The following is a 21,339-nucleotide window of genomic DNA, read 5'->3' as shown; positions in this document are numbered from 1 at the left end:
GACTTAAATCATCTCCTTAGATTTTATTGTTTTCTCTGATATTATTTCACAATTCAGAATTGAGTTTAAGTCGACTTAAGCTCAAAGGAAAGTAAGGACTATGAGCAGATATGATATTATTTGCCAGTGTGTGTTGAGTGTTGTTAAACTGTATCTCAGTTTGTTTGTGTGCTCAGATTTGAGAAAGTGTGTGTGTAGTCTAATATGCAAATGATATAGCAACAGTAATGTCACCATGGATGGAAATTTGGTTGGACAGTGAAACTGTTTTACACACAGTATCTGCACAACACAGTAGAGGTAAACTCACAACATACTGAGTACACACACACTTACACACTTGCACACACACACACACACACACACACACAAGCACACACACCAAACCTGCTGCTCTGCATTCTCTATCACAGGCATCAGCTGTCAACTGGCAATTAGAGACGTAGACTGATTGGCTGTAATCCAATACATTGTTTGGTTTGTTTGTTTTTTGCAAATCACCAAGTAACTCCTGAAAGCTGCTCAATTATGAAGCTTCTGGTGTCGTTCCAAACGCCATCTCTTTAACTATAAGCTGATTTTATAGTCCTCATTTCTTTTATTTTTCACATATTTCTGATCTAGCCACACATACTGTCTCTTTCCAGAGCTTCATTATTTTATCAGTTAACGAGAAATATCTTAGTGAAGGCTCCATATCAATATTTAAGGTTAATTAGTCTGTTATGATAATCCTTGAATGTTGTAACAATTTCTTTTTAACTGTTTTCTCTGTTATCATTTATAGAAAACTTTAGTTGTGTGACTTTATCTATGTTTCCCAATCTTTTTCTGTCCTGGGGGTCTAATACATTCTGTATTAGACTACAGAAACTGTCAATGTGTTGGGTTCAGTATGTGCTAAAGGGGACAGGAGGCTTGTTTATAGATATAGAGACACTTTAACACAGTTTTCCCAGTGATGACTGAATGCTACAGACAGGACCAGATTTGTGGTGTTGTACAGTATATTGTGGCTTCTTTCCTCCTATTGCCAAATACACTTTAACTCAAGAGACATCAATACTCTCCCTGAATTTTTCCTCCACCTATTAACAGCAGATTGCTAAAGTGTCTGTCTCTGTTTATTTAGTCATTGATAGGAACCACTAATGTTAGAAACAGTTCTGGTTACAACTTGTTTTGAGATCCCTTTCTCATCACAGGTAGAAAATATTCTTATTATGAAAAATGCTTCCCCTCATAATTAGACATTATGTGGCAAAAGTGTTAAGCATTGTGAATGATAAGTAAAATCAGATCACTTCGAGGAAAATAAAAGCAAAAAAAAAACAAAACACAAGAAATATAAAGGAGGAAAAAATTATATATATAAAAAAAAAAAAAAAAAACACGAAATACAAAGGAGGAAAAAGAATATAAATATAATAAAATACAATAAATAAATAAATAACCAACAGTTTATATTAACAGTATTTTTTAAGTTATTTAAAAATATATAGCCTATGTTTAAAAGAGCTCTTTAACGTTGGTTAAATATTTGACGTCATCACAGCGCGACGGCTTCACAGGCGCTCGTCAGTGCGGTGTAAACATGGACCCGCGGTGTGTGTGACTGGAACAGTCTCAACAGCAGCAGTGAATAAACGCTGCTGACCGTGTTTCACTTCACACAGAGCGGCTCCTGCAGCTCCGGTCCCCGTGTCGTGCTCTCCTCAGGCGGTCCGAGCCGCAGCCTCTCGCCGATGGAGGAGCCGCCGCAGCTTCCCCCTGAGGTCTGGGTGTGCGTCTTCAGCTACCTGAGCACGGAGGAGAAACACACGCTCCGCACCTGCTGCAGGTACCTCAAGAAGCTCATCGACCACCCGTCCCTGTGGAGGGACTACACGGTGGTGCTGTCCGACCTCCGCCGCTACACCTACGGCTTCTGGGACACCCTGCAGTACCGCAAGCTCACCCGGGTGGCGGTGCGACACCTGCGGCGCAAAGAGTGGCGGCGGCTCGTCAAGTTCCTCCCGTCGCTCACCGCCATCGTGTTCGTGGACGGTGGGCGTCTGTACAAAGAGAAATACCTGGACAACCTGTCGCGGTTCCCCGCCCTGAGGGACCTCGGGGTGCGGAACGCCACCTGGGACGAGGCGATGCTGGGGCGGGGTGTGGGCGAGCAGCTGCAGGTGCGGCTGACCCACCTGAGCGTGTGCAACGTCCGGCTGCCCTGCACGGTGCAGTTCATCCGCACCGTGTCGCACCTGCTCAACCTGCGGTACCTGCTCTTCCACCAGCAGGGGGAGGGCTACGGCCTGGACACGGTGAGGCCGGTGCCCTGCGGGGTCTTCCACAACCTGCTGCTGAGCCTGAAGAAGCTGAGGCACCTGTCCTGGGGCATGAGGGGGGAACCGCCGGAGCCGCTGCCCGACGATTACCTGAGCCCCGCGGACCCGCAGCAGCCAGGTCAGCCGGTATCAGTCAGTCACTGCTGCAACTACTGATCATCTCCTCAAGCCCAAGTGGCTCAAACTCCTTATTTTGTCTGACCAACAGTCCAAGACCCCAAAATAGTTAAATTATTATCACACAGAGCAAAGTGAAGCAACAACCAGTCACTTTTGAGAAGCTGCAATCTGCCAACATTTGTAATTTCTGCTTTAAAAATGACTCAAATGGTTAATTAATTGTCAGTAAATATTCTGTCAATCCATAAATCAATAATCAAGTAAACGTTGAGCTCCACACTGGTGTTAAAAGATTTGCATCGCAGTTTTCTTTAATGTCAGGCTGTGACTGAAGTGAGGACCTGGACCATGAACAGCAACGTCCACAGTTCCAGTCTAGACAGGGACCTTTGTTCTATCACTCCACTTCCTGTGTGAAAATTCCAACAAAATCTTCTTGGGTCCTTCAGGATCAGGCCGGTACGGCGGCCCGGCGCTGACCAGTCTGGAGCTGGTGGATTACCCAGAAACCATCCTGCCGGAGAACGCCCTGAGGAGTCTGACCTCGCTCAGGTCGCTGACTGTCCGCTACAGGTACATCAGAGAGGGCATCGAGTGCCGCCTCAGGTCCTGGCTCAGTCCTCTGCAGCAGCTGGAAACGCTCACCATCATCGGTCAGTGAGTCACAGTTTGTTCCTCTGTGGCACAGGGACAAATAAATACTTGGTTAACCAGATGTAGAAGTTCCTGCCGCTCTCTGTCCTCTCAGGTGGTAATTCTCTTGCTACCTATACGACCACCATCCCGTCCAGTGTGACCAGGCTGACGCTGCGTGTGGCCATAACCCTGAAAGACATGGACTCCATCGCTCCTAAAGTCCCGGCACTGGAGCACCTGGACATCGAGCAGAACCGCTCCAGCGGCAGCCTCTGCAGACGGATCCCCATGCTGTTCCCTCAGCTCAGGACGCTCAGGATACGGTGAGCCTGAAAACCAGGAAACCAGCGTTCAGTGTCACAGAGCCTGGAATCACACCGACCTGTGAGGGCTGCTGAGCCGATTACTGAAAAGGCCTCAGTGGCCAATCAGAAGAGAGAGAGGATCTGAGCCTCTCTTCTGATTGGCTGACTGTTTTTGAGTGATCAAATATAAAAATAGCATTTTTCAGGTAAACACTCAGAGAAACCAAAGTTGGATTTGGTGGGCGGGGCTTGGGGCGTGGCTGAGGGTGGTGACTGCTTTGTTGTGACATCACAAAGTTGCAGAAGTCCTGACGGCTGGTTTTAAGGCTCAGTTTCTGAATACAGGCTGTGTGCATTTCTCTGTGGACTGAGGCTTTGATACTTTCACAGTATTAATATAGAACCTAGACCTGCTTTATCATGTTTGTTCATTTCATGCTGCATCCTTTCTTTGTGTCTCCAGGTTTTTCCGTAGAGAACCAGAGAAAGACCTGCTGAGCCTCCACCGGCTACGACACCTGGTGCAGCTGGAGCTGCTGGTGGAGCGCTCCTTCATCCTCAGAGATTACCTGAACGGTCACCCCTGGCCCAGCCCCTGCGTACAGGAGCTGATCAACCAGCTCAGAGAGCTGTCCGAGAACAGGATCACCGTCATCACCACGATGCGCCAGAGGAACCCACTACGAGAATGTGACTGTGTGTGGGAGGGGGACTGAGGACCAGAAGGATATGAGAACTGGAAAAGTAGGTTTTATCCTCCTGAAGCGAGAAGAAGACAGAGTTGGAAATGAAGGCACGCAATCTGCAGTAAATCATAAAAGATGGCAGCAGATGATGCACGTAAAAGTAAAAGGGAGCCATAAATGAGGCACAATGACGGTCTTCAGACGTTAAACAACACAAATCTAATGAAAGTGCCTAAATATGATAATTATTGAATGATTTTCAACCGTTTGGCTTGAAAGTTCCTGAAAATGAAGCACTAGCGAAGCTGGATTCCAGGGCACATGCACTGAATGAGCTGTGAGCCGTCCACTCAGCTTCAAGCATAAATCCTCACCTGATGCTGAAATAAAAGTATCAAATAACAGCCAGAGGCGTGGCCAGCACAAACACAGGCCGGCAGCCGGGGTTGGGTTTTGAGAACTGGTTCTGTTTTGGATCCAGTTCGCAATCAGCAAAATACCCACATGCTTACTCAGACTCTTTGGGCTCTTTTTTAACCGTCCGAAGCGTAGAGTCTGAAGCATGTGGTGCAAATGCATCGAGGGCGTCCGCATCACTTTTGCTGTTTTAATGCTGGGAAACAGTGACAGTGGTTCAGAAGGGTTGTACTGTGCCTAACAGGCCGAGTGTGTGCGTTGTGCGCCCCCCCATGTAGCCACATATTCTCTTGATACTGCACCAGGTTTTTATTGGTCAGTCACGCAGTCAACGCTGCCTCAAGATAGCAATGTGCTAACAATGCTCCTGACCACACCTCATTTTCAGTCTCTTAATATAAATATTGGCACAGTGTCACAGTGTAAAATAAAGGCGGCTACTGAGAATCTACAGTGTTATTAAATAAAAAGCAGCCAGACTTTGGTCAGTGTGAGGAGATCGGGGCCGCTCAGTTTGTGTCAGTATTTATAGGCTCCTGCCCTTCTCATTAATACAGGAGCAGGAGTTTAGCCTTTGTTTTAAGATCCCATCTAATTATTAATGAAGTGTAGCTTTTATGGATATTTAAGGGTCCATGATGATGGATTCTTTGAGCCTCGAACTAAAAGGATCCAAATAAAAACATAAACAAACAAATACATATCAATTATCAATCAGCTTTTCCCCCCAAAAAATCCTTATTGCACCTTGAATATTTTGAATTTTGGGGGGAATATATTAAATACTGTAATTTTTTTTAAAATTTATAATAAAAAAAATGTATGTATCACTTATTTTATCTATGAACCAACTACCTAATTTTCTTAGCTGCAAAATAAATTCAATTGTTAAGACAAAGCTTTGAAGATAGATGAATTTTGCTTTTCATAAACTTTCCTTTATATTTCATAACAAATTAACATGGAAAATTTCACAATATGTTTTCCTCTGGTTTTTTACTATATTTAAACAGTGATTTCGGCTTTAAATAGCTAATTTAACTCTGAAATAATATAAAAAATATCACTCAAACAATTTAAATTAGAGTTAAAGCAATGACTGGATTGATTGATTAATTCATTGGCAATTGTTTCCACATTGATTTTTTTAACATTTGTTGGTTGAAATGTGAGAATTTGTTAGGTTACTGTAAATGTGTTGGGTTTGACAAAATAAGACATCTGAGGATTTCACATTTGAGTCCAGGATGTTGTGATGGGCCTTTTTTCAACATTTTGTGAATAATTGGCAGATCAATCAATAATAAAACGATTAAACTAATAGTTAGTTGCGGCTCTACTTTAAATTATATTTGAACTATGTGTTCCTCGGTGGCTGATTTCAAAATAAAGGTCCCTCTTCGTCACAGAGCACAGAACAGTCTGTACAGAGGCACAACTAACAACATCACTTTTAATGAATCTACTGAACATTTGTTTGATTTATTGTTTGGTATGTTGCATGTCAGAAAACAGGGAAAAGGCTCATCACAATTATTCCACAGTCTTTTCTACTTTTACAAGAAACAGGAAGTACGACGTTTTTAGCCTGTATTTGTTTACATTTTGAAAAATGAAATACATCCGTTAACGTTTCTTCTCTGCTATGCAACATCGGACGTACTGATGACCGTCGCTGAATGAATTTGATACTGAAGACAACTGAAAAACCTGGTGGTTCTCAGGCTACTTCCTGTTCTATTAGTCTAATGTGCATTATCTCGTAATCGTCATAATCATCAGATAAAATCTCCAAACTCTGGGTGTTTTTGTTTTTTTCAAACCATTAAAATAGAAAGAAAAAGAACAATAAGCTGCTTAAATGTGTAGGACACACACCACCATAAAGTATACAGGGTTAAAATGATCTGACTGATTAATATTCTGGTTAAAATCCATCCAAACAGAAACAGTTGATGATACAGTTAACAGGCCACTTTTTTGTAGTTTGGATGTTTTGTTATTGCACTGCCATGAAAATGCCATTTTGAGTGGGTGTGTTTTGGTTGTTTGAGCTTATATTTATTTCTATTTCCTTTTTTCACGTAAGTAGTTTGTCAGAGACTGATTTGTCGGAGAAAGCACCACAGTTTGTTTTTGAAGAAACTGACTCAAACTTGAAAGATATTGTTTGTTTTTGCTTTGTTTGTTCCTGAATGTTTAGTTTTTTTTATTGAAAAATGATTCGTCTTTAGAATTTATGGAGCATCTGTTTCAGTGTGACTGAAGTGACAGAAAAAAAGACTGAAGTTGTAGCAGCCTTGCAAATCCAACAGAGCTTTGCAAGAAGACTTGAAACTGTGTTTACTTTCTGTATTAATTGCGTATTTTGTAACTGTTCAGTTTTTTAAAGCCTAAAAGTCACAACATCAAGGATGACCATGCGCATGCTGAAATGTTGTGTATTATTTGCACATGCAATGATTATGAATTAAAGAGAACAACTTCTTCTTTAATTCGTTATTTTTCTGTCACCTTGTTTTATTGTTCTGTTTTAGTATTTTTCCAGTTTATTGTCTGGTTTAATTCTCATGTAGATGTTAAATTAGACCGAAGCATCTCTGCGTGTAAAGATGATAAAATCCATGAGATCAGAGAAATGTTGACGCTGCTCCTATTGGTCGATTGTTGGTTGAATAATTAACTTGATTTTGCTGATGAATTCATTAAAAGTGACTCACATCATGACTCACATTGGTGCTTATGGTTTTCTCTTCGTCATAAAAGTTTCTTAACTGAGAAAACTAGTTATAAACAACTCAATGAATAAAATGTGCACATTTTATTTTACAAAAAATAGTTATTTAATATCAAGATTTTAACTATACAATATAAACAATATGAACAAAAGATAAAGTTAATTAAACTGAGTTTGGAGACATTTTAATACACAACAGCCTGCATGTAAACCTACTGATGATCATCAAATCCTGTGAAACTATTAAAACACATCAGTGAGTCACACTGTTGCCGTGGGCGACACGTTCCTTCATCACCATGAACACACACTACAGTTTATTGAGACTCAGTCCCACACACACTGTTAGGAGAGCACCAAATGTGGATTAATCCGCAAATGAAAATAGTCCCCGACAAATGCACCATTTCCTCCTGTTTGAGTAACATTTTCTTAAAAGAGAGAATAACATCAAACTTATCCTTTAAGTGTCTGTTTGTGAACATAACATAATTCTTTCTTCCCTTTTTTTAAATCAGACTAAAGTTAAAAACATTGTAACAGGACAACAGAGAGAACCTAATGTTCAACAAGAGAACGTTGGGAACTTCTCCAGAGGGCTTTAAAGTTACTGTTGAATGTAACGATGAAGATATGACTAACAGTCCAAAAGCACCGATGAGGTGTTTCCACCACAGGAACTGGACCGAGAACCTTTTGAGGAACTCAGGAACTAAACCTGTTTGGTCCAGAGGAACCTGGGACAACATTTAGTTACTGTGAGCTAACGCAGGGGCAGAACCTTCAGAGATGGCATCTGAAACACACTTATTGCTAACAAGGGAGCGCTCCAGTACAGAGCTACAGATAACAACTATTTTAGTTATAAATTTATTTGCTGATTATTTTATCATCTACTGTCAAAGAAAAACCTTTCATTTGAGAAGCTGAAACCAGAGAATATTTCACATCTTGGCTTGAAAACGATGATGACTAAAATAGTTGCAGATGAATTGTCTCTCCATTGATTCATCAACTAATTGTTGCAGCTTTACAGCTTTACTAGTATCTTCCATAATCAGGACAAGGGCTGGACATGTGTTACTTTGCTGAGCTGGTCTCAGAGGGTCAGTGAGTGAATCCAGAAATTACAAACAACAACATGATGATTTTTAGTTGTTTTCTTTTTAGTTTTAGTCTGTCCTTGAATCATAGTCGCTCAGTTCCTGATTTTAGTTCTTCTGGTTTCTTACTTTCTGGACTTTTTGATTGAACTAATACTTAATATGAATTAATTAGTAAAGCTCTGTCTGCAGGAGATCTCTATAAAACCAATCAGCTGGGGAACCCTCACACAGAAAAAAGCTTGACAAGGAGTCGTGGAAGTGAGAACAGGTAAGTTCTCTGATTCAGGCACAGCAGGTTCAGATTCGCAGGACGTCCCACGCCCCGCCCCCGATGTTCAGGTGTACCTCAGAACTCCAGCAGGAGCGTCAGCGGCTCCATCGAGCTCAGGACCATCTCTTGTCTCTGTCCGTAGACTCCCTGCTCCACCTTCACGCCCGCCTTCGTGCACTTCACAGAGTCCGCCATGAGCTCTCTGCAGGTGAACACCAGGTTGGAGAAGAGCTGAGCGCCCCACCAGGGCTCACACCCACCTTTATACTGCACCCTTCTCTTAGGCACCGGCTCCCCGAGCAGAGAGTCCTGGGGGATAAATAAAACGCTCCCGGGAAGGTCGAGAACAGACACTGAGCACCCGGTGGCTCTTCGGAAGAGTTTAGTGGTCATCAGGCTGCTGGCTGTTGAGAGGACGAACTAAACTGAATTAACAGATTTCAATTCGATAACCATTAGATTATGAACTAAGAAAACATGAAATCAGAATATAAGTAAAAGACATCTCACCCATTTCATGAGTGACGTCTTCAGTGGCTCCTTGGAAAAAGCCCACGTACACAACCATCCCCTCCTGGATCTGAGGACAGAGACCCAGTTCACAAGGAGTCACTACAAGTAAATAGTGTGTGTATGTTTTTACATGGTTACAGTGTCTTTCAAATTATTCTGATAATCAGAATCATCTGTTTGTAGAAAAGTGTTGGCGTGTTTTCAATCTGTGCACCGAGGCGTGTGGAGCCGAGACTTTGTTGCATGCTGGTTTGTGGCAAGCATACTGTACGCTCATTCACCTGTCACTCAAAGAGGCCACGCCCTCAAATGTACCAGGCTGTAAACATGTTTCTTTCTGCTGTAAAGTTGGACATTTTAACATGGGAGTCGATGGGGACTGACTCACTGCTGGAGCCAGACTCTAGTGGTCATTGGAGGAACTGCAGCTTTCAGCTTCATTTCTCAGCCCCATTGATTGTTGCTTGATTGTTCTGTACAGTATAAATACAGTAGCCTCACCTCACCCACAGGAAGTACAGAGCTGGAGCCAGGAGGCGATTATCTTAGCTTAGCATAAAGACTGTAAGTGGCTGGAAACAGCTAGCCTGGCTCTGACCACATTTCATCATAAACAATCATAAACAATATCTCTTTTTTTCATCTGTACACAGACAGAAATGTAAAAACAATCTGTAGTTTCAGGCAGATTTGGAAGCTGGAACTATTTTTGACGATCCATCATGAAAATATCCATCCGCCTGGTCCTCCTGTGCAATCTCCGTCTCAATTTCATGTCAAAATATTTCACTTTAAACCAAAGTGCCTGATTGACAGACCAGCAGCCACCTGTCCATCACTGAAAAGGTAAAATAAAGTAAAACAAAATGAAAACACCCACCTCAGCCCACTGAGCCTCAGCCCCGTCCAGGGCGGGTTTGAGCTTAACCTTCGCCTGACTGCACTGCTGGACGATGGTCCGGGCCTGAAGCCTCCTGGGCCTCTGAAGGACAGCAGGGCTGCTCATACACACATGTACAGCTGTCAGTGCATGTGTCGCATCTCTACTAATACATTTACACACGTGAATTAACTGAGTGGTTATAAAGGGGGTCAGTTAAAGGAAAGTAGCTTCATGTATAAAATACATTTTTTGGGGTCAATCGCACCTGTCCACCTCAGGGGGTGGTTTGGCTGCGTGTACAGGTGCAGAGCCAGCGATGGTGAAGACGGGCCAGGGTTTGGTGCTCGGGGCCACCACAGGATCCAGGCCACAGCTGGAGCTCCTTTTAGCTGAAGAGCCTGCCTCCAGGTCTCCGCTCCTCTTCACCGGGCGCTGGACGCAGCCATGGTCCTGGGGTTGGGGTTTGGACGGGGTCTTTCGTCCCCTGTCTGGACTTGGAGGTTGAACTTTGCTTGTGGCTGTGTTGGGTGGAGGATGTGGCCCTCTGAGGGGTCTGTTTACACCCTGGACTCTGACGTAGTGATGTGCTCCGCTGCCGTCCCGAGCGTCACTTCCTTCTTTCTGGTCTCCAGGCTGAGTCTGATCCTCGGGTTGAGGTTGAATCTGAATCTGGACGAACAACAATCTTTTAAAATCCAGCACATGGATCGAATCAGCGTCGCTCTGCTGGATGAAACTGAGAAACCTACCACTCTGTCCTCTGGATTCAGTACTGACTCTTCATCCCCACCACCTTCATCACCATCACCACCACCACCATCATCCTCATCGTCTTCCTTCCCACTGTCAATAAACAGACAGAGAGAATAAGAGGACGCACACATGAATGGTTCACTGCTGTCGTCACATCTGTTTCTACGGATACAGCTCATGTCAAACCTGCTGCTCACTGCACTCATTACTTACTATTGTCTGAGTGCTAATACTAGTATTTGTACTACTACTAAGTACTACGAGTACTACCACTAATACTCCAAGTACTACACCTACTGTTATTGCTCCTTCTGGTTTAACTAGAACCAGACAACTTTTCTTTTTTGCTTCATGATCAAAACACAGTGTTTCTACAGGACTGAAAGCTTTGTAGAGCTGAAACGATTTATTGATTATTGGATCAATAGAAAATTTATCTGCAACTATCTCAATAATCAGTTCATCGTTTCAGTCATTTAGTCACCTGTCTAAACCTTCATGTATCTGCGGTGACCCCAGCGACGCTGATCCTCCTTCTTCTGTCTGGTTTCCTGGTTTCTTCCTCTTCTTTCTGTTGCACAGGGAGCAGCTGTTGATCCACTGCACCACGTCAGGTCTCATGGTTTTCCAGAAGTACCTGAGAGAGAGAGAGAGAGGGGGGGGGGGGGTGTGTTTGGTGTTACCAGCCACCTGGTCCAGGTCTCTGCAGGATCATAAAGGCTTCATCTTGACAAACATGATTTAACCGTGATGAAGAAGCTCCCCTCTCACCTCTCGCTGAGCAGACGGAGACATTTGTTGACGTCCAGGTGGTTCAGCTCATCATGATAGTCCATGAGGACGACTTCAACCTGCTGTCGGCTCCTCAGAACCAAACGCACCTGATCTCCCTTCACCATGTGCAGCTCATCATCTGGGAAACCGGGGAATGAAAACAATGAACAGAGACTAAGCTCATTTGACTCTGAACATAACAGGATCTAGATGTTTTTGCATTTTGTTACACTGAGAAATCAGGTGATACAGAAGTTACACTCCATGCTGCTCCTGGAGGAACCTTCTGACCTGTTCTATGTTGAGGTTCTCTGGTGTCTACAAACCTTTGATGGCAAACTTCTTGCAGAACCTCCTGAAGGTGTTTTTCTCGACGTAGCTCAGGCCCTGAGGATAAGTGCGTTTACGGAGGTAGAGCTCCACAGCGTTGTACTTGGCAAAGTGGGCCTGCGATTAAAAGTTCACACAACACTCTGCATCAGTTTGCTAAATATTTTGGCAGGAAAACAGAACTCAAGCTTCTGCTGGTGCAGGAGGTGCAGTAGTAACTACTACTACTACTACTGTCATTTCACTTGGACCTAACTCCTCACTTACTGCTGAGTCGCTGTGGACCAACAGTGTGGGCACAGCGTCTGGATGGAGGGTGACTTTCTCTCCGCTGCGGTCGAAGCAGTCCTCCGTGAAATGAGTGGAACAGATGGACGAGCGGAGCCGAGGATGCCAGTAAGTCCGACCGACAGCCTTCAACCACTGAGCCAGCAGGGCGGCGTTGTGGAGAGGAAACCTGAAGGTAGAGATGGATATAAAGTAAAATAGATTTTTACTACAGATAAAGGTCTCAACTAAACGAAACTGGTTCTGAAGTTAATCCTGAAAATCTCTGTTTTGGTGAGTTTGGTGGGATGTGAGCATGTTAGCATCAGTTTACAGCAGCTTACAGATTTACTTCCAGAAAGTTACTCAAACTAAATTTGATGAATCTCATACAGACGTAACTGTGGTCTTCATTTTCTTCTTGTTATTGTGCATTTGTGACAATCTTGTCCCACACAGAAACATAATATATGACATACAGTTTATGTCCCGAAATCAAAAGTGATGTTGCCATATGTGTCACCTACATTATCATCACATATATATGAAGATATAAGTTTATAAAATATATGAAATAACCACAGTAAAGTATTTGTATCCATATATTAAAAAATATCAATATGATGGATTTTATATGTTATAATTTTCCAATTTATTTATGCAGGTTTATGAAAACAACATACATATGTTTTCCTCATTAATCTCCCATGAAGTTTTAACATATTTGATCTTCACATTCTGGGAAAGTGTTCTCAGACATTTGGACCCTACTGTAGATTATATCAACATATATTGACAGGCTTTGGGATGGATTTACATTTATGCAACATATTTCTACAATATACGCATAAGTACATAAACATAAATATTTGTATGGATTAGACATAAACGTTAATACATAAAATTGATCCAATTTCTAACAGGTTTCATATATTATTTCTAAATTTGTGCCTTTATTTTATATGTACATATATTTCATGTGGAAATTCACTATATGAACATATATTCCATTTACAGTTATTTTTTATTATTTTGTCGTGTTGTGTCTTATTCAGTTTTTTCTGTTTTATTGATAAAGTGTGATTTTAATTGTTTGATTTATTTGTTGTTTTTGTGTGTGGACCCCAGGAAGATTAGCAGCCACTGTGTGGAAGCGGATGGGATCCAAATGAAGAAATAATAAATGTATAAAATAATAAAGCATCTTTACACAGCTACAGCAGCACAGAGCCACTGGTGTGGTTGTAAACTCAGACCTGTTGAGTGGAGTTTAGTTTGGTGGCAGCGGAGACTCAATTGTCTTTAATGTCTTTAATGATTAAAGACAATGTTTGGCAGCTGTAAGTGTGAATTTTGTCGATTAATTAAAAGGAAACACGTCTGGTTTGTGGATGTAGCTGTGAGGGTACAGCTAGTTAGCCACTGAAATTAATGCTTATTATGTGTATAACGAATAGAAGATACAAAAAATAGACAAAATCACTGCACAACAAACAGCTTCTGGAAAGTAAGCATCTCATGGTTGATTTTGATTTTTTGATACAGAAGTCTTCTGGATTATAATTTCAGTCAGTGCTGATCATTTAACCAAAGTGATCTGAATGATTCATTGTTAGCTAGCTAACTTTTTAGCTGTAGCATCTGTTGTTCTTGCAGATGAACCAGGTCAATCTGTAGAAATGGACTCGTACTTGTGGAAGGTGAGGCCCAGGCCGCGCTCCACCGGCCCGCAGCAGTTGTTGCAGCTGTTGACGCTGCAGCGGAGCCACTTCCTCTTGGTCCTGTTGAGGCAGGTGTGGCAGCTGGAGATCCAGCGGGCCAGGTCCCGGGTCATGGTGCTCCAGTAGAAATGCTTTGTGATCTCTCGCTGGCAGATTCCCTGACCGTAGTGACCCTGGTTGTCGTGGAACTGCTGCAGGATCGAGCTCACCTGGGATCAGAGGGCAACATGTGGATATGCAGAATTCTTTCTTCCAAATGCATGTATGTTTATATAAGTGCTGACCAGTGCAGAAGAAATCTGGCCTTATGTTGCATATCTCTGAATTAATGTCTATTATCAATTTACTGCACCAAAAATATGGATCTAGAATTGATTCTGACAAAGAAAACAATGTGTAGGTGGTTGTTTTATTTGAACAACACACTGTGGTTACCTCCTCTCTGCTGCGCGGCACTCTGAGCGGAGGAGACACTCGTGTGTACATCAGCACTCCATCTGAAACACAAGAGAAATGTTTCTAAATGATCTCCGCAGGCATTTAATCTGAATTAGATCCAATAATCTGGTTCACTGAGGATGAATTCACCTATTAAGCCAAAGCGCTTGGCCATCCTCTTCAGAGCACCTCTGCTTTTCTTGCTTTGCATAGGTAAGATCCTGTGGCTCAGATACCTGCAGGATGCAAGGTAACAAAAATGTCAACACCTAATAATAATAATAATAATAATAATCTTTATTTAAAGAGCCCTTCTCTAAACCCATGTTACAAAATGCTTCATACAAAGCAGCAGAATAAACCAAGCAGGTCACAGAAGGCAACAGAGTTAAAAGCAAATCAGAAATACAGCGTAAGTGTCTGAGTGTTACAGTGCAAATAAACCAAAGGCAGAGTCACCAGCAGGAGCGCGAAGAGTTGAGGGATCAGGGCAATAAAAACAGAATCAAATACAATTTCACAAGAAAAAGTACAAACCTTAAAAATCTCTTTGTCAGTAAAATCAAGTAAAATTAAATAAAATCTCTACAATAAAGGTTTGTTTTAAGAAGAGATTTAAAAGAGGTCACTGATTCTGCTGAGCTGATATCCTCAGGCAGCTCGTTCCAGAGCTTCAGGCTCTGACTGTGAAAGCTCTGCCACCTCTGGCTTTTAGCTTTGCCTCAGGAACAACTGAGAGACCTCTGCCCAAGGACGTCAGGCTGGTTCATACGGTACTAAGAGGTCAGATATATGTCATGGAGAGAGGCAGTGAAGAGATTTACAAGTCAAATCTTAAAATCAAGTCTAAAATGTACTGGGAGCCAGTGTGAGGAGGATAAACCTGATGTCATGTGGTCCCTTCTCCTGGATCCTGTTAAAAACGAGGTGAAGAGACTGTTGCAGTAGTTGAGGAGATATAAGCCTGTAAAATGGTCTCTGTGTCTTTAAAAGATCAAACTGATTGAATTTTGGATATATTTCTCTGATGGTAAAAACAAGACTGCACACGTTTTGTTGTGTGCTGTCAAACCAAACACTGAGATTCTTTGCAGCAGGTTTGATGTGTTCCAACAGGAAACCAGCAGGTGGCAGGATTTACTTCAGCATCTGCTTGGAACCAATTACAAGAATCTCTATCTTGCTTCAGTGAAGCTGCAGGAAGTTTTGTGACATCCCGTTTTTGACACATGTTCAATTACGTGAAAGGTAAAAGTAATTTGTAACATGATTAAAGTGATCAGTTGATCACAGTGTCTACCTGGCGATCTGGTTGTACACAGCGAAGCTTGGCTCGATGACGGTCCTCCTCTTCTTCTCGTCCCTCACTGCCTGCACCGCCCTGGAGTCTGAATCTGGAGCTGAGAGGCAGTACCGGTGTTCCTGCAGCTGCACGGGGACCTCAGAGCGATCAAAGGCCGGTTCAGAGGGGCCTGTGGTTCCTGCAGCAGCAGCTGTGGAGGAGAGCAGGTCTTCCAGGCTGTTAGAATCAAGGAAGTCCAGATCGGAAGGGACAGGAACCTGAAACCATAGACAGTGGTGAGTGTGCTGCTGGAAGAATGTGTGATAAATCATTTGCTCACATTACAAATCAATACCTTACCATGTACTTATTTTATACCCTGGATTTTGCACTTCCTTTCTTTCAAATCACTTCATTAGTTTCATCAAAATAAAAGAACTGTCACCCTCATTTTTATAGTCCTGCTTCTCCTGTTACTTGATTCACCAAAAACCACATGGATTAAATAGTTAAATAGTTTCATTTGACTTTTTTTTGTTAAGCACAAAACATAATTTTAGGGCAAATGACTAAATAGAGGGATGAGAAGCAGAGTATGTATTTTGTTCAAAACACACTTGTATAAAGCCAGTTTTAATTCTTCACTTCACTTCTTTATGTCTTTAAACATATCTGTAATTCTCCCCGTTATACTCGCCTTGCTAATGGACACTTTGCCTCTTTTCTCTGTCTTTTATTGCGTTGTTCTGTTTTTATTTATGTACATCAATTTGTAACTGTTTTGAAAAAGCTATATAAATAAAAGTATTATTATTATTATTATTATTATTTAAGTATAAATGGAGCAAAATGTAGAAATCACCATCCTCTTGTGAAACCTGAGTGTTTGGTCAGATGTTGTACAGTTACCTGTTAATATCTTTGCTGCTCATGAGCTTCACCCCTGATGTAAAGTGTGAACGTGCTTATTAAATGTTGATCTGTGTGGACTGTATTCAGTGAGCGTCATGTTGATCTAAACTGTATGTGTGACGTGTATCGTGTCACCTCGTCTTCTTCTGTCACTGGGATGACAGTTGGTACAGCGTCTGCTAACAGAGTCAGCTGACCCTCCTCACTCAGCGTAAAGCAGGACGCCTCAAAGTGGCGGGAGCAGAGGCAGGAACTGGAGCGTAGCGAGCCTTCGTCCCTTTGAGCCACTGCCAGCCACCTCTGCCGCTGCTCCGCCTCCTTCGGGAACCTGCAAGACAGATGAAGACGATTTTTGTTTTTGAATCTGACCTCAATCCACAGGCAAAGCAGAACTAATGGAAAGTGCCGGCGGAGAACCACGAGGTTCCATCTTCGCTCCCATTTCGTTCTCATTAAAAACTCCTCCTTTCCTCTCATTGCTATGCAGACAATACTCATCTGCACCTTCCATTTAAATCTGCTTTTGTCTATTATTGACACAAATAGTTGTTGTGTGACAGTTTAAAGCTGACACAGTCTGACAAATGGAAACAGAGCAGTGGATGAACCCTTTTGATTCAGATGCCTGTAGCAGAGACCCAAGCACTTTCAGATCTTCGCCCTCAAACAGTGCTGTGAACGTGGGGTCTGACCTGTGGAAGCTGAGCTCAGGGCAACTGTAGCTGGAGGCGTCGCAGCCGTAGGCCAGACAGAACTGGACAGGCGGGCCAGGTGGTTCGCTGGGACCTCGGCTCTGACAAACAGCGCAAGCTTTGATCCAGGTCTTCACCGCCTCCGTCACTCCGACCCAGTAATACATCAACTGCAGAAACAGAGGAGGAAGCTCTGCGTCTAGCACCGCCCACACTGCTACAGCAGGCTTTTATAACGGAGGACAAATCTACCAGTTTTCTGCTGATCACACCTCCTAACTGTTCTGTCAATCACATAATATGGTCTGAACTCACCATTATCTCCTTCACTGCCCGAACCCGGCCAGCGTGGTTGTTGTTGTCATGGTAACGGGTGAGGATCTCCCTCACTTCCTCGTTGCTCCTGACAACCCTGAGGAGGCGTCCTCGATACATTCGCCACAAACAGCCATCTGGTGGACAGAGGGAGGAACTACAGTCAGTCACACTGAAGCTCACAACACTTCACTCTGTGTCTCTTTCAGTGCACACAGAGTCGGCAGGCACTGGTTGTTGTGATTAATGTGCCATAATTCATATTTTTAAGATACTTACTGTGCCAGTAAAATGTATTACAGTAAGTTAGAAAAGGCTACAGGAGCAAAACTTTAAAAAAATCAAATGAAAAAGTCAGTTTACCTAAATGACATGGGACACATTCAGCAGATAACTGTGGTTTTATTTGTTCCTGTCTTTAGTTTCTGCCTTTAAATGTTCTACCTCCGCCCCAGTATAACAGAGATAAATACATGTTTATTCATGGTGCACTAAATAATAACTAAAAAATGAATAAATGAGCAGCTGTGTGTCCTTATAGAAGCACCTGAGCAGTGTACAGGGGTGCACATCCACGGTGAAGGTTTTAACTGCTCTGCATTAAGAGAGAAAATTCTCTGTGTGACCTTCCACTGTGGCTCCAAAGTACCTTTGTAGGTGAAGTGTTTGCTGGCAGCTCTGGTTTGCTTCTTTAAAGTCTGTGACGCTTCCACAGGATACGTTCCCGTCCGCACAAAAAGCTCCACCTTATCCAGGAAGTCAAAAGACGGCATCTGTGAGTGAGGAGGTGAGAGACAGAGACGGACGAGAGACTGGTTTCAACTCATTCAGTCACACACAGAACAAGAGCTGAAACAAACGATTAATCCATTAGTTGATTTTAATAATCCATTAATCAATAATGACTTAACAGTTTGCTGTTTTTCTTTGTCTATGACAATAGATTTAATAATGTAAGATCTGTATTAGTTGGATAAAAGACACATATTAAAGACATCAGTCTGGGCTCTGAGAAACTTGAACGTCATTTTCACTAAAAACTATTAAAGAAAATTATGGGCTGATTATAAAATAATGATCATAATGAAATAATGAAAATGATCATTATTTACATGTAGAACAAAGTCATAAACAATAGTCTCATACAAGCAAAGCAAAGCTGCAAAAATTAGTTCATTGATTAACAGTCCATAAAAATATGATGACAATTTTGGTATTGAATAAATTCTCAGTCACTTTTCAAGTAAAATTGCCAAATATTCTTTGATTTCAGCTTCTGCAAGCTGATATTTCCTGTTTTATACGATTACAAACTTAATACCTTTGGGTTTTGGACTGTTGGTTGGACAACTGACTAATCAATTAATCAGAAAATTATAATTGATTATGAAAATAATCATTGGTTGCGGTCTTACATTACAGTTGTGTTTCTGATCAGCAGCAGCCTCAATCAAACAATAAATCAATTAATAGTTTGTAAATTAATAAGTAAGAAAAGGTTATTAAACTTTTCCTCGTTGCTGCTAATAAGCAAATAATTCAATACTTTTTGACTTTTCATGACATATTGAATAAATGTGGGTTTTAGAAGCAACTGTTGACAATTTATAACCAAATGATCAATTGAAAAATAAACTCCCAGCTCGGTTAATTAATAATGAGAAAGTCAAAGCCTTTCTAAAATACAAAGGCACAAAGATCACCGCCACAACTCAACAAAAATATAAACAAATATAAAAGTGTTGTTCATCGTCCAGATTCAGGAGAAGTTTGTTCCCACCTCGGAACATCTTGAGTCCGGGCGACACAAATCCTCGTTACACCACCGTCAACGCCCAACAAAAGCTCTTGTTTCCGCGCAATATTTTCAAAGCACCTCCTTCAATAAACAGCTTAATGTCTCTCACTTCTACTAAATGTGCACATTAAATCTGCAAAGTGACACAATTCAGGTCAGATTGTGGCTAAATGCGGCGCTTGGTGCTGCGCGGATTTAAGCTAGCAGACGCAACCTGCTAAAATCCGGTATGTGGATTTTCAAAATAAAAGGTATAACTTGTTTCAAAATATTTTAAGGTCAAAGTTTTATGTTGAAAACTTAGACACAGTGGCTTAAAGTGAGGGGAGCGGCGTAGAAAATGTTTTAATGTGAAGCCATCAACTAAAAAAATACATCAGACCATTGATGACGCCTTAAATTCTCAGCATCTTATTTTTTTACCATGGTGGTTGTATAATTGTCATCATAAAAACCATGACATATTTATTAATAAATTATTACATTATCATGACTTGTATCAACTGAAAAAAATGTTTACGTTGCCGATTTTCTGAAACTAAAGAGCTATTTGCATTTTTTTAAATACATTTTTTCAGGTTGTGCCTTTATTTTGGTGGAGAATTGATAAACCAGAAGTTATATGTTTGCCACTTGCTGCTCACTTGACAATGACCGGTTTGGACGCAGGTTGTAAAAGCTGCTGTTACCAAGTTTACTGAAGGCTCTTCACTTCCGCCTGCTGGACACAGCGGGGCGCCCCCTGCTGCCCCGGAGGACACGGGCCTCATTACTCAGGGTCATGTCTCCTTCCAGACTCTGCAGCGTTAACTGCAGTCCAACTTTGAAATGGTCCGCTCAATGTATTCAGTTTTTTTAATATGTTTCATATTTTCTAAAATATTCAATGTGTTTCTGATATTTTCTCCACAACCTGTGTATAAACCTACAGACACAGGCAACCGGCAAAGACATGGACAGTGAGAGGATGGTCTGGTGAGTGTGATGAGGCTATGGAGGAGGACATAAACAGTGTCACACACTGGTTCACAGAACACACCAGCGTTTGTGCAGAGAAGACTGGGCCCGGACGACGCTGGGCTGCTGCAGATCTAAAGGCTGAATGAGAAGAAGAGTGGGTTGAAGTCAGGGAACGAGGAGGAGCTGCAGAGGGAGCATGGAGGGATCAGGGAGGCTAAAACCTGCGGAACAATGTGCAATTTTATTCTTGTAGTGTTTTTGGAAACTGAAGAATATTTTTATACAATAGCATTGTGTGTGTGAGTATTGCAAGGTTATGAGAAACATGTTGGGGCAGGATGCTTGCTTTGATACTTTGATAACTATATGTTGGGGAGTTGCTGAAGTCTCAACAGGGAACAGGGTGTTACAGGCAGTGAAGTCATGGGTGCAGGGGTTGTTCTCCAGGTGCGGGGCGGATGTGCCACGGGCAGACTGCGTAGGTAAAGACAAAGACAGAAGTGGCAAGGGCCCGGTTAACTGATAGATGTGAGACAGCCTTGAGGATGTGGGAGGGTTGTGTCTCTGTCTTCTTTTCTCTGTTTCAAACTGGAAAAATCAGCTGTTCCCAGGCACGAGTGAAGGAGGTCAAATGGAGTCAGATAACTGTGAAGGAGGCGCCTGGGCGAAGGCCGGACGGGCAGCAGCCAATGAAGAAGAGTTCAACCCACATTCTCTACTTCCTTTGTGTAACTGTAAAAAAAAGACCGGGCGAGGGGAAGTAGTGTGTCAGACTTCGTGAACTGGCACAGCTACATGTTGTTGTCAGGGAAAGATAGTTTGGACCTGGAGCTCTGTAACGATCTCCTTTTCTGAACGCTGTTTTGCTGTTAGCTTTAATAAATGCTGGGATTTGAACTTTGAATGAGTCTCGTGCTTCCTTCATCAAACCAACACGCGAGTTCAGCTGACAAACTCAACAAAACACAAGAAGAAGACCCCACTGGTCTGCACTGATTCAACTGCTATGAACTGGGATCATAATAACTACCAGACTCCTGTCTCTTAGCATCTGATCATTTATTGCAGACCTGGCCAACCCGCGGCTCCC

At 42.3% G+C, this 21,339-nt stretch overlaps 2 protein-coding genes across 2 annotated transcripts; one reads left to right on the top strand and one right to left on the bottom strand.

Annotated features, from left to right (window-relative positions):
• The first annotated feature begins 78 nt into the window (after positions 1 to 78).
• On the top strand, positions 79 to 5,291 carry LOC139633284 (uncharacterized). The gene is made up of 4 exons (XM_071498861.1): positions 79 to 2,451; positions 2,903 to 3,106; positions 3,202 to 3,412; positions 3,858 to 5,291. The coding sequence occupies exons 1-4, from the start codon at positions 1,746 to 1,748 to the stop codon at positions 4,108 to 4,110; spliced, it is 1,374 nt and encodes a 457-aa protein (XP_071354962.1). The 5' UTR covers positions 79 to 1,745; the 3' UTR covers positions 4,111 to 5,291.
• A 2,030-nt stretch (positions 5,292 to 7,321) lies between these two features.
• Positions 7,322 to 19,493, bottom strand: LOC139633278 (uncharacterized). The gene is made up of 18 exons (XM_071498847.1): positions 19,272 to 19,493; positions 18,141 to 18,264; positions 17,492 to 17,628; positions 17,177 to 17,346; positions 16,620 to 16,812; positions 15,591 to 15,850; positions 14,441 to 14,526; positions 14,288 to 14,349; positions 13,823 to 14,061; positions 12,132 to 12,321; positions 11,861 to 11,981; positions 11,532 to 11,673; positions 11,245 to 11,397; positions 10,757 to 10,850; positions 10,273 to 10,676; positions 10,005 to 10,122; positions 9,122 to 9,191; positions 7,322 to 9,015 (listed from the first exon to the last, which is right to left on the bottom strand). Exons 2-18 carry the CDS (start codon positions 18,262 to 18,264, stop codon positions 8,687 to 8,689), a joined length of 2,892 nt encoding a protein of 963 aa, XP_071354948.1. The 5' UTR covers positions 19,272 to 19,493; the 3' UTR covers positions 7,322 to 8,686.
• Between the last annotated feature and the right edge of the window lie 1,846 nt (positions 19,494 to 21,339).

The sequence above is a fragment of the Trachinotus anak genome, unplaced genomic scaffold, assembly GCF_046630095.1.
Source record: "Trachinotus anak isolate AG129_WGS33_773 ecotype Australia unplaced genomic scaffold, CSIRO_AGI_Tana_v1 ptg000015l, whole genome shotgun sequence".
Taxonomy (NCBI): domain Eukaryota; kingdom Metazoa; phylum Chordata; class Actinopteri; order Carangiformes; family Carangidae; genus Trachinotus; species Trachinotus anak.
This window is presented reverse-complemented; position numbering and strand designations above follow the sequence as displayed.

Coding starts and splice junctions, on each gene's coding strand:
- LOC139633284 (XM_071498861.1), top strand. CDS start 1,746: ATGGAGGAGCCGCCGCAGCTTCCCCCTGAGGTCTGGGTGTGCGTCTTC. Junction 3,107..3,201: donor GGAAACGCTCACCATCATCG/GTCAGTGAGTCA, acceptor CTGTCCTCTCAG/GTGGTAATTCTCTTGCTACC. Junction 3,413..3,857: donor CTCAGGACGCTCAGGATACG/GTGAGCCTGAAA, acceptor TTGTGTCTCCAG/GTTTTTCCGTAGAGAACCAG.
- LOC139633278 (XM_071498847.1), bottom strand. CDS start 18,264: ATGCCGTCTTTTGACTTCCTGGATAAGGTGGAGCTTTTTGTGCGGACG. Junction 10,677..10,756: donor TGAATCCAGAGGACAGAGTG/GTAGGTTTCTCA, acceptor TTGTTCGTCCAG/ATTCAGATTCAACCTCAACC. Junction 10,123..10,272: donor CCACCCCCTGAGGTGGACAG/GTGCGATTGACC, acceptor GTGTATGAGCAG/CCCTGCTGTCCTTCAGAGGC.